The sequence below is a fragment of the Toxotes jaculatrix genome, chromosome 18, assembly GCF_017976425.1.
Source record: "Toxotes jaculatrix isolate fToxJac2 chromosome 18, fToxJac2.pri, whole genome shotgun sequence".
In the NCBI taxonomy this organism is placed as follows: domain Eukaryota; kingdom Metazoa; phylum Chordata; class Actinopteri; family Toxotidae; genus Toxotes; species Toxotes jaculatrix.
Genome location: NC_054411.1, coordinates 10286778 through 10299856, shown reverse-complemented (window position 1 = coordinate 10299856; position 13079 = coordinate 10286778). Strand labels below are relative to the sequence as shown.

Below are 13079 nucleotides of genomic sequence, written 5' to 3'. Positions count from 1 at the left end.
GAGATCTGCATTCTTACTTTTTTTGCGGTTCTGAGTGGTGGAGGTGGTTGATGAGCTGTTGGCCCCACTTTCCTCCTCTTCTTTGGGTTCTGCCTTCATCTCTGGCTTCTTCTCCTCAGTTTCCATTGGTTCCTGCTTTGGCTCTGCTGCATCTGGCTCCTCCTTCTTCACCAGTGGGGGTTTGGTTTCATCTTCCTGCTACATGAACACAACCACGGTTAACCACCTTTACAACGGAGCCGAATCAGGAAACCATCAAGTATTTAATACTTTCACTTGGAAGCATAACACTTTAATATGAGAGAGTGAGAAAATGCAAGTTACGTTTACTTCTTTTTTTGCTTCTATCTCTTTCCTCAACAAAGCTTTTCTTACCCAATGATGATATTAAATAACCTTGTACAATCATCCACATACCTCCATTTTTACAACAGTCTGCTTCTTTCCAGAGTTGCTGTCATCTTCTTCATCTTTCACTTCAGGTTTGGCTTCAGTGCCACTCATGTCAGGCAGGGCCTGCTGGGAGCTCAGCTCAGCCACAGAGCCTGGGGTGGGCACTCTGTTATCTATACTGGCTGCTGCCTGAGACAACTTAACAGAGAGGAGGAAGAGGACAATCTGATCACAATACTGACATTATTAAGAATGAACCGTCAGGGATCAACTCTAAACACAATATTGACACATTTCCTTTCAACATTGCTTTAAAAAAGTTTTAGCCAAAGGACGGATACAACAGGAATTAGCAAAGATGCAAGCGACACAAGATCTACAGTGGCTTTACAGTAAGAACTAGGATCTCACCGGTGTACTGGGATGCTGCGCCTGCACTGAGGTGGGTTGCTGCATCTGGTTGGGGGGGTCGGGTTGGGGCTGCAGAGGCGTGAGCGGCTGGGATGGGTCAGGTGTGCCCATGGCTGAGGGGGGGCCAGGGAGGCTACTGGGTATGTGGGTTGGGGTGGAGGAGGGCCCAACTGTGGAGGCAGGGGTGGAGGGCTGTGGTGGCACCTGGGCCTGCGCGGGAGCATGATGCTGCTGCATCTGCTGCTGCTGCTGAGGCTGTAGGCTGGCAGAAGCATTGGGTGGAGGGGTGGCACCCAGGGTGGGCTGGGCTCCAGGGCCACAGGGCAGCTGGGGGCCGAGGGAGCCCAGTGCATTCAAAGGGAGGTTAGAGTTCTGCGGCTGCTGGAAAAGAGGGATGCACAGTTAGCACACCCAAATTCACCATTCAGACAGCAGTCCATATGCTGACACCTGTAAGGCCAAATGTAGCAGTGCAAGGTGCACCGAGCATACAAAATTTCAGCACTTGTCTCAGGACAGCACAAGTTTCCTCACCTGTGTGACAGCAGCCTGTGTTATGGGCTGGCCCAAGCCTACATTCACATTCACTGCTCCACCTGCAGCTGCAGGAAACTGGCCCTGTGGCAGGAACTGGCCCTGGTTGGCTGGCTGAGCAACCATGTTATTCGCATGACCACCCATCATTCCTTGAGTCTGAGGCATCCTTGACGGGGACATGCCCATCTGGAAAACGAAAGAGATGAAACAGACAAATCACCACAACAGTAGGCATCTAGTATTCAATGCCTGCCAAGTAAAACACATAGTGAACAGAATGTAGCATGCATACATTCTACCTCTACAACAGTCTACTGCCTGTGGTGTTATTTACAAATCAACAGGCAACAGATCTAAAAACCAGGGAGGGACACAAAGCTCGGCCTTGGTTTTATTACAGATTACTTTTTGGCAGCCAAGTGGCTGGTTTGTGAACGGATCAGGACATTTCATATTGATGCTTTAGTGTCAAAATGGTAACAAGTACGGAATGAAGTCAAAGATGGTGGGGCATCTCATAGTTGAGGGAACTGAAAAAATGAAGAAACAGAATAAGGAATTGAACCACTGGGGACCTGAAAAACATTGTGACAAAAATTCTAAAATGGAATAAATAGAAACTGAGGTGCTCAGAGAAATTGAGGAAAAAAAATAGACAAACAGAGGAGAGAGGTCGAACCGGGGGGACGGAGCTCATGTTCATCTGCTGTGGATGGTTCATGGGGGAGGGAGCACGTGCTCCCATGGGTGCCTGAGACATCTGCGCATTCTGCATTGCCATTGGGTTAAATTGATTGATTCCTGTGGGAACAGATACACACACAATTATATATCTGTTTATTATTGTTGGGAGTTGTTGTAATTTAATATTCCATGTCCCACTGGGGAGGGCAGAGGAACTAAAGCAGCGTATTTAAACAGAGGTCTGATAAATGTATTTGTTAACTGGCTATACAATCAGATGTGCATACGAAACAGTATTTAAAAGTGAAATCGCAAGAGCACTTAAGAACTAGGAACGCTGGCCGAAAAAGGCCATATGAAGTGCTTTTCACTGAAAAACAACTGCTCAGAAAGCAAAGAGTGACCACACACCTTGGGGCACCTGCATACGGTTCATCATCTGATTTGGCATGTTGGGCATAGGCACAGGTCCATCTGTGAGAAAACGGGACAGCGCAGTGCTCTCAGTCACAGAAATATTTTTGGAAAGCATCCTGCTAGTTGTAACATATGCAACATATCTTGCATCAACTAAGAAGTGTAAACCAGAGTGAAAGAAGTTAAGCTACTAACTGGGAGGCCGGACAGCCTGTCCTGGGCCCATGGCGTTCGGCTGAGCCATACCAGGCTGCTGAGGCCCAGCTGTGCCCACCATACCAGGCTGCTTCTGTAGCCGTGAGCGCCTCTTCTCCTCCAGCTCCTTCTGGATCTTGTAAATCTTTTCTGCCAGGAAGTGGTAATATTCATCCTAGTGACAGGAAGTGAGGAAACAAAAGACAAGCAAGACATTTTTAAAAGAATAATGAGTGTGTCTCTTAAGTGGTTCTGGTTAAATTTCTCTGCTGTGACAAGAACAAGTCTTTACTCGTAACGGTGTGAAGTATGTATTAAAGTACTTACCCTGCTGTTAGCTGACTCATACATATCACCCTCAACCTTGCGTGCATATGCCACCAAGTTCTCCATTCGTCTGTCCTTCAGTGCTGCAGGGTCTGGGGTGGGGAATATGGCTTGTACTCTGTAGAAACAAACAAAAAAAAAAACACACAACCTCAACAACCTGATGCACCAAGTTTCTGCATATGACAGAACCGGGATATTTATAAAATATTGGTTTTGTTGTACTTACAGTTTGTGCACCAGGTGGTTGCGCAGGTCCTGAGTGACGTGTTCATGCCAGGCCTTCCTTACCCCCGTGGCAGAGAGAGGGGTGGCAGTGGGCAGGTTTCCCATGCCTCCTGCTACTGACCCATCTGGCATCAGCTGACTGCAGGGCAGAGAGAGAAAGTTCAGAATAATCATTACTGATTACTCTACACAAGGATTTGGATGACTGTAGAAGCATACGTTTCTTGGGAGGGACATTCAAAACAGAAGCTGCAAAGGTGCAGTTTTGTGTACATATTAAGGACAAGAATGCTCACTTGTTGAGTGCGGAGGGTAGAGAGGAGTCAGAGTGCATGCCAGTCTGGTCTGAAGAGGGGACACCCATGCCTCCTGCCATCTGGTTCATCTGATTAGTGCCTGTTAGACCCACATCATCATTTACAGGGGTTTCCAAGAAAACGGCTTAGCGACAGATTTATAGATTTGTTATCACTTCTACCACATCCTCTAAAATGCCACTGAAGTCCCATCTATTCCTTACCTAGTGGGTTCATATTTCGCAGCTGCTGGTGCTGAGGCCCCTGGGGGTTTTGCTGAGCTGGACCCTGTCCCTGGACCTGAGCAGGGGGCTGGTTCCCGTATGGCAGGCCCAGGGCAGCATAGGCCCTCTGCATGGAGCTGGGGTCGATGTGCGTGGCAGCACTGTTGATGGCTGTGGTGCTAGGCTGGCCAGGTCCGACTGTGCTGATGGCGTTCTGCAGACCAGTCCCTGGGGAACTTAGCATGGCTGGAGGGAGAAGATGAGAAAATAAATAAGGGGCTTAGAAAATTAAATTAAGCATGTAATGAATATTCTGTAATAGCAGATGAGAAGCTGCTGCTTCTGGTGTCTAAAAAAACTATGTGTACATAAATAATTAAACCCAAATAATTACAATTAACTGCTATCTTATAAGAATTTAAAAAAGCATACTGTCTTTAATATGAAAAATTACTAGCTATAACAACTGTGTTTTCTGTGTAAAGAAAAAAAAGGTCTTCTTGAGCCCCCATCTAAACTCCCAGCCGCTGCTCCCTGCTGTGTTGATTGCTGACAGGAAGCACGCTGCCTCTGTGGGGGATTTAAACCTGTCATAGAGCCTTTTAACCAATCAGATCGCATGCAGTTCCAAGACCCTGCCCCCACTGACAGAGGAGCCATAGAGCCCCTCCCCCCGGTGTCACATTACAGGCCAGCCCTTTCTAGAGGAATCCTCTCCCTGTTCGAGCTCTCACAGTCGGCGAGCCAGCACAGAGCCGGGGCGCGGAAACACAACCTGCAGGTGGCACCACTTCATACTGCACACGCACTGACTTGAGGCATGCTGCTGAGCGGCAGCTGGCTCGCTGAACAGTTTATCAGGTTTTTAAGACTTTCTATTAATATGACCACAAAGATATTTAAACAGCCAGCAGGAATAATAAATTACGGTTCTGTGGTAACTCTATATGTAACCCATATGCATTTTTATATGGATTTATAAATGAATCCATATAAAAATGGGGAGGGGGGGGGGGGCTGATGTAGTTACTCACGCTGCTGGTTCCTCTTGTCACTAGCATTCTTCAAAGGCAGGCAGACGGGACAGTCGTGCCGCGTACAGTTCTTCCAGTGGGAGATGATCTGTCTGGATGATGCACAGTGAGCCACTGGAGAAAAATAAAAGAGACAAGATGTTTAAGATAAGAACTGTGAAATAAGAATAGGTCAAAACCTAGTATATGGCTGGCTCGTGTATGGCAAATGTGCAAAACTGTGGACAATAGTTGAAAACTTTTGTGGAACCGCTGTAAACAACTATATCCAATGGAAAGTGCCAAAACTCACTAGATGACATAATACTGCTGCTACTACTATTGCGGTCCAGTCACACAGAGAACTTATACATCACCACAGTGAACACAACGGCACCAACTCAGTGGAGAAAGATCTGGGCTATAAAATGGCTACATAATGCGATAAAACCGAGCACCATGTCAAGTTACAATGCAGCACAGTCAAAAAAAAAAGCCTCAACTTCTGGAGTACAACGTGTAAATGTAAAAGCAATTAATCTACACACTGTAAAACCATAAACACATTCTAGGATTTACTTAAATGTTTAAATAAATATCAATTCAAAGTTCATAAACCTTGGACGACCTCCTTCATACGCACAGCTGTCAGGGGGAAGCTGCTGTCCACTGGATGACAAAATGAAGTACACCATCACAACCGTTTTAAAAGAGATTCAATTTATGTTTGCCAATGCTGTCAGTCACTTGGGCATTTGGGGCTTAGAGAGTCGAGGGGGCAGAGTGGCTCAATTTAAGCAATAAAAGAGAAGAGCGAACAAGAGCTTACTGCTTTACATTGTTCAAAACAACACAACATGTTTTTTTCCCAATGTTATTTAATCATAACAGCTCCAAGAGGCTGTCGGTCTTGTTGGTCAACAACCAAGCTTCTTGTTCAGTGTTGTATAGGGATGCAAATTTCATGACAACTCAGTTGCAGCCACATACAGATCAATAAACAATTTAGCTAAGGACAATTTTGGCGTGGGGCTGAAGGCAGCAGTTGCTTATTGCAGTCTGGGTAGCCTCAAACCTACAACACCTCATCAACACTTTTTACTGTGTAGTTCCTGTGGTATGTAAAGTAACTGGCACTGTGCCACAGGCTCTGATTACAGTTGCTCCCAACATTCATGGTGCAGTTATCCCACCTGTTTGGAAATTCTAACTAATCCCATTGATCACATTCTTAATAGATAAGAGCTTGTAACGTGTAACATCACAGTCACAGTGTAACATTACTCAGATAAATGGCAATCTTCAGATAGCACATTAGTAAACCCAGTACATTTAACACCTTGCGCTTAAAGGTACACACTCTCAAACAGGAGTTAGCCAACCAGACATTTAGGTCCAAGCTAGATTTGACCCAGTGCTCTGAAAAGGGATCACTCACCCTGGCAGGACTTGCCAGCCTGGCAGTGGGTCATGTGGTTGAGCACGTTCTTCATGGTGCGGCAGTGGGGCAGAGTGCAGGCCCTCATCTCCCCATTGGCCTGCTCCCGCCGCTGGCACTTATGTGCATGGAGCAGCAGGACCAGCTGCTGCTGAATGAGTTTGCGCTTCTCAGGGTCGGCCGTAGGGCCTGCCGACACTCCTCCGGCCGCAGGGACCATGCCCACCGACGCTACCTGCTGCTGCATCTGAGACTGCAAAAGAGTGCACACACAGGTTAGGCAAAGAACACGCTTTCCTCATGACTTTTAGGTTTAAAGATAAAACACGAAAAGAAACCAATAAATACAATAAATCAGAGAACAACTTGATGGAGAGCAGGGGGTTAGAGATGCTGGAAGAGCAAAGGGAGAAATTCAACTGAAGAAAATACGGCACCAAAAAAGAAAGAGGAGCCAAGACTGGGGGTTAAAAAAAAGTCAACAAATTTAAAGAAAATGTGAAGGAAACCACTAAGAATGACAGCAAGCCAGTAAACAAGGAATTCTATTAAACCAATTTATTAACTTTCTCAAAAAATGAGGAACTGACTATTCCTGTCTCAAATAAGTCCATTTCCTGTTCCTCAAACAGATTTGCATAGCACTGGGATCTGTTTACTTTGTGCCTTGACAGAATTTCACTCTACTCAACAGTAAGTGTAAATGTTCCAACACTATAAGACTCCAGTTTTCATTTTTGGTGTTGCTTTTCAAAGATGGCTGCAGCAATAACTTACCAGACAAGCTATCTGCAGACAATGTGTGTGGGCTGTGTGAGGGGTTAGGTAGGCAGTGAACTTGTCAACTAAACATCGCCAAACATTACTTAGAGTATTTGTTTAGTTAGGTTTGTTTTGTTACTTGGTTCATCAGCTGGGTAGAGAAGCCACTGGCTACATTTACGTGGACAACGCAATCCACATTAATGAAACAAACTGCACTAAAAGCCAAATTCACATGTAACCTACTACTATATTTAAAAAGTACTTGCCACGCTTTATTTCCAACACTTAACTCTGTACAAAGAAAACAAAGGGTCCTTTATTGAAAGTTGTCCATGTTTCTTCTTTAAGACTTCTCTGGCAACTCTCCTAATGAAGGTGCAAGGCCAAAGGCAAAGCTAGCGTGCATATTTCAACGGCTGTAGACTGTGTCCTCATCTCTGCACATTTTATGGTATATGAAGCAACAGATGAGGCATGAACCAAGTTTAAATTTCCAAGAAAACCTGCACAGATTTTGTTGAACAAAAAAAAAAAAAAAGAATATGCACACTGTGACTATATTTTGTATAGAAGCAGTATATTAACAGAACAAATGCCCCAGCCCACATTTATGTTTTTGATTTATATTTTATCTTCCCTTCACTGCCAGTTGCAACACACTGATAATGTGAAAACAGATAATGTAGAGAACATGTTTTCCCCAGACAAACCTAAATCAAAAATCCACAATTTTTTAAGACATGAGGGACACTCACCATGTTTGGCACACTCCCAGCTCCCTTTAACTCAGCAGGGAATTGGGGCAGGTTATTTGAAAGGGCCGTCTTGTTCTGGAGTTGTTGGGCGTTGACCCCCGCTGCCCCCATCTGCTGCACTCCAGCCTGACCATACTGCTGGCCAAATGGAGCTCCGGACATCCCCATCTACAGTGAGCAGACAGGACAGAAGGCAGTCAGAAGTATATCACACAGCATACCATCACAGCAGATCAATCCTTTTCCCCCTGCACTGAGAGTCTGAGTATCAAAGCTTATGCAGCAGGTTTTAACTTTGAAAATGCACAAACAGCTGAAGCTGTGAGAGGAAATTAACCATGTCACACAACAGCAGGCTTTATTCCCCAAATGTTTTTGTCTATCTTTACTTCATCAGCCCGATCTGGTGCCTCAAGTTTGCAATTTGCCAAAAACTGAGGGATCTCTGTCAACAACTTATAAAGCTTAAAATTGGGGCCCCTAGGAGCCTAACCCTCCAACATCCCTTGAACCTGAACTGACTGCTACAAGTAAAACAAATTAACAAAGTGCTATAAAAATCAGGGGAAATGCATCTTTTTTTATTTTATTGTTCACCTCAGAAAGGGAATAGTTAACTTTCCAGTTAGGTCCTCCAAAAGTAATTTATTGCCATCTCCAACAGTCCTCAGCCTGCATCTGTCTGCTACCTTTGCCTGCCTTTCTCCACAGTGGCCAAAGTAGCAGCCTGCTTCGCTTCACGGAGGTTCCTCATTGCCAGCAGTGTTAGGGCACACAGAGCAAGCCCAGCCCAGCGGAGAGAGAGAGAAAGAACCGGGAGGAGACACGGCAGAGAGAAAGACCAGCTTGCTCAACAGCTGAGCAGAGCACTGCACTGCTGCCTGCCCCTCCCCCTCTGCTGCACAGAAACACACAGATGCTTGCCTGCTGCCTCCCTCCCATTGACACAGCCTCATCCTACTCTCACACAAGGGTTCGCCCAATTGATGATCTTGATGATTTTTTTTTACGGACAGGGTGTCACCAGACATGAGGACAGCACTGATGCAAAGGAAGCCTCCAGCACATCCCTTCCTCTCTTATGTTTTCTCCTCACCTGCCCCCTCCCCCCACCAGCTGAAAAACAACACACAAACCAGCTCCTCTAAACATGATTCAGAGCTCAATTATCAAAGGCCAAAGGCCAAGAGAGAGAGAGAGAGAGAGAGAGAGAGAAGAAAAGGGAGGGAGGGAAAAGAGGGAGTACAAGCAAATAAAGACTTTAATAGGGAAAAGAAAATAAAGAGAAAACAGGGAGATTCCAAAAAATCCAGAATAACAGTACTATCTAGTGATGAACTCATGATTATTCAATGTCACTACTGACTTACACCAATCAGCCACAACATTAAAACCACTTGCCTAATACTGTGTAGGCCCCCCTCGAAGCCACAAAAACAACTTTGACCCACTGAGGCACGGACTCCTCAAGACCCCTGAAGGTGTCCTGTTGTATCAGGCACAAAGACGTTAGCTTCATATTCTTTAAGCTATGAGGTAGGCCCTCCATGAATCAGACTTTCATTTTTTTCCAGCACATCCCACAGATGCTCGAATGGAACGGAATGAGATCTGGGGAATCTGGAGGCCAAGTCAACAACTTAAACTGTTATTCACGTTCCTCAAACCATTCAAAAACAATTTTATACAGCGTGGCAGGGCACATTAAGAGGACAGAGACCACTACCATCAGAGAATACCATGTACGCGGTGTATTTGGTCTGCAACAGCGTTTAGGTAGATGATATGTCTCAAAGTAACCTCCACATGAATGCCAGGACTACGGCTGTCTACCAAACCCAGTACTTAAAAGGGTACCAACAAAATTGTGTCAGTACTACAAAGTAACGATTCACATCGAATCAAACGCTGCCAAATTTTGGTACCTAAGAGTGCAACTGGGTAAGAGAGGAAGAGTGCAAAGAGAAGGAGGGAGAGCAAAACTAATGTGACTATGTCACCACTTTCAGCATGTTCAAATCCTGGTGAATCAGGGCAATGGAGAGCCGAAAGCATTTGCAAGTGTGGTTACACTTTTCAGAAGTGGACACAGACAAAAGCTCATTGGGTCCAGCTTCCAAGGAAGACTGCACAAGGCTTGAGTCATTGAAAGTCATCTGGTGTAATGTTGTACTTTTACTCTCCTCGTTCTCATTTGTGCTGACTCCATAGTATGATGAATATGAGGTAAAGAAGAAAAAAAAAAGCTCATCTGTTACAGACATGGCAGTTATTATAACTGCAGTTAGAGAGGTTAGCCACTATCAAATCTAATATTTATTCTAATACTTTATAATATTTTTTCTACTCTAAAAAAATTACAATGAAACCTTTAACAATTAAAATGTCCACCTGATTTTTCCCATTCAAAGTAATCTCAACTGTGAAGCCATGATTCTTCCTCGGGCTACAGATTAAAAACTTTCCATCCCAAGGACATCCCTAATACTTGACTGATATGGGCAGAGACAAAACATGGAACAAGAACAAATTAATGACACTACTAGTGATAAGAAGGCCATCACCTGCAGGCCAGCAACAGCTCAAGCAATTTTAGCAGTTTACCTGCCATATATGAGCATTCCTCTGAAACTTCTGTTTTTAACTTAACTTTAACTGATGTTTATCTAAGTACTGTACTGAGCGGAACTGATTCATGTATGAGACAGATATACTACTCAAAAAATGGACATTTCAGTGATCACCTTCCCATGTGGTTAATATAAATGTTCATTATTACTCATAATGTGGTTAGAGTGAAGCCTGCTACATTTCAAACCAGGTTCAAATCTGCATCATCTTCTCCCATCTCCTCCTTTCAAACACCGTTCTGACGTCCCAGGGTAAGGGCATTTGTTTCAATATTGGACGAAATATGAAATAACTCACCTATAGATAAAAGCCATTGTATTTTGTACCACAATGTAAGAAAATATAGTGAGGCATCAAGGTTCATGTGTCTGCATAGGAAAGGAGGGACTTGTTTCATGTGGCGATGTCTGTTGAAATAATCTTAGCGAGAGCTAGTGAGCTGGTTTAACCTTGGTTTCCTGTCAAACCACAAAGCCCAGAGACTCTCAGACAACGGGGGAAACATTTTCTCACATTAAGCACTTCAAAGTGAAAATAAAGTCGAAATACAACCAGCAGTACATCACGGAAATTATTCTTCATACACAAAAATTACATTGTTTCACTGTGTAGTATCACCATGACGCAACTGCAGCTCTTGCTGCATTTATATTGTTTGCACTCATTCTCAGATTAGTGAGGCATGGGAATGCGGTAATAAACACGTCAGCATTGATCTGCTATGAAACTCTCTGTTGGGCCAAGTTAGACCCACAGAGACTGATACACTTGACTGCAGATTCAAGCCCCTCAACTGATTGTCTGCTTCCTCTAGCAGACCCAGGAAGAACAACAGATCAATACATGGCGAGAGGGAGATAACTGATGACAAGCCAGCAATAGAGCGAGGCGATAAAAATAATACATTGCATATACTTATCTGGGAAAAAAAAAAGGAAAAGAAACTCTGAAATACTGTTCATAAGGTACACTGCTTGATGACAACAGCCTTTCACATTGTGGAATCAAGGCTGCAAAACTGTAACTGAAATGACTGTGCTGTCTTCTGATGTACAGTAATTTATATTGTTTGTCCTAAAAATTATGATCTTTCATGCTCTGTGCCCTTCTTGTACTTGGAATGCAAACAACTGGTCACTTGTGGCACTAATTAATTTGGGTTTACAACCTCACCTTATTCATGTTTCCAGCTTGCTGAGCATTCAACGCGTTGTGTGCACCCAACTGTGGCCCTCCTTGGGTGAGTGTCTCTGCCAGTACACTGCCTCCTACACCAGGTCCAGCACCCACTTGTGCCCCCTGCATACCTTGGCCCTGGTACTGCATGCCAGGCCCAGGTCTCCCCCGGCCTGCTGGTCCCAGAGCCCCGTTCATCACCTGTCCTGTCTGGCCCATGACCCCGTGACCCTGCCCACTGTTCAACATGGCCTGGTTGAAGCCCATGCCTGTGCTTCCGTTGCCTTGTCCAGCTGCAGCACCTCCTTTCTGGGCCTGGGGAGATTGGTGATTGGGGGAGCCCTGCCCCAGTGGACTTTTACCAAGCACAGTGCCTAGCTGGCTTCCGACCATGCCTCCCTGTTGGGGGCTGGCAGAGTTGAGGCCACCTCCCAAGATGGAGGAACTTCCAGGTCGCAGGAGCTCAGACAGCTGCTTGTGTTTGGCAGCTGCATCAGGAACGATGGAGTTGAGACCAGGACCCCCTCCACCTGGGCCGCCGTTCGAGGACATTCCCATTCCCAAGTCTCCATTGGGAATGAGCTCATCTGGAAGGTCATTTTCCAGGTCAAATAGAGAAACAAGATCTGAAAAAAAAGAAAGGGAAATAAGAATTAGCCATCATCACTGACACATTTCCTTTAACCAGTAACAAACTAAACACAACAAACAGCTAAACACACAGACAAGAGAAACAAAGTCATTTGTCTCAAGAGAGAATTAGGTTTATTCAACTATTTCAGCTGCTTCTTGTCACTTGCACACCACAAAGGAACCACACTGTACAGGCAAATGAATCAAGGTCTGTTTGAACCAACCCAAAATAATTAGGGTGAAAGCATACTGAACCTCCAAATAAACATACTGTTTTCAACAATTTAGTGGTGTATGAAACCACTGGTCAACCAAAAAAACTGAACTGGTTGTGCAATAGTGTAATAAACAGCAAGATGGAACCAGCAGTTAATTCCACACTAAACCAGGCCTGATCACCGTATAAAGGTGGAGATAAGTAAGCATACGTTTGCATTTTGCAGTGCAGTACATGCTAGAGCCTGAACAACCAGGTGAATAAAACGGACAATATTAGCTCACTGATGATGAATCATTTCAGCATACATGATCCCCATCACAGAGAAGTGACCAGTTTATTTTTCACTGTAAATGCTCTGCTGAGCACATTTCTTTGATGCAACTGTCAAACAAAAAAAATTACGGGACCTTCATCAAAAATGTTTATTTATGTTATGGGTTCTGTAAGAAAATCTTTTATCTTGGGATATAATCTTTGTATTGGCTTCAAAAATCCTACATTGGCCAGACTACAGCACATGCAATAACAGGTTTCTTTCTACTAGTTTCACTAAGTTCCACTGCTAAGATGGGGAACCTTGTGCACAGCTATGTTTAAAAAGAAAACTGCATTTATTGTTGATGAAGAAAATAAAAATAACTTTTCAACTCTTCAGTCTGCAGAACACACTGCACTCCTGGAGCATACATATGATGCCAAATATCAGTACATTTGTGGCAGTTGTGCATTAGCAACA

At 44.4% G+C, this 13079-nt stretch overlaps 1 protein-coding gene across 2 annotated transcripts in view; it reads right to left on the bottom strand.

Moving 5' to 3' along the window:
- crebbpb (CREB binding protein b) overlaps positions 1-13079 on the bottom strand; it is a 28938-nt gene that overhangs the window by 8998 nt on the left and 6861 nt on the right. For both annotated transcript variants that reach the window (XM_041062652.1, XM_041062653.1), the window contains exons 2-16: positions 11488-12116; positions 7684-7851; positions 6164-6416; positions 4747-4860; positions 3713-3958; positions 3489-3588; positions 3194-3331; positions 2965-3082; positions 2638-2812; positions 2437-2499; positions 2021-2142; positions 1339-1527; positions 805-1185; positions 418-591; positions 18-198 (exon numbers count right to left, since the gene is read on the bottom strand). In XM_041062652.1, coding sequence (XP_040918586.1) covers positions 18-198; positions 418-591; positions 805-1185; positions 1339-1527; positions 2021-2142; positions 2437-2499; positions 2638-2812; positions 2965-3082; positions 3194-3331; positions 3489-3588; positions 3713-3958; positions 4747-4860; positions 6164-6416; positions 7684-7851; positions 11488-12116 — 3051 coding nt within the window. The remainder of the gene's footprint in view (positions 1-17; positions 199-417; positions 592-804; positions 1186-1338; positions 1528-2020; positions 2143-2436; positions 2500-2637; positions 2813-2964; positions 3083-3193; positions 3332-3488; positions 3589-3712; positions 3959-4746; positions 4861-6163; positions 6417-7683; positions 7852-11487; positions 12117-13079) is intronic.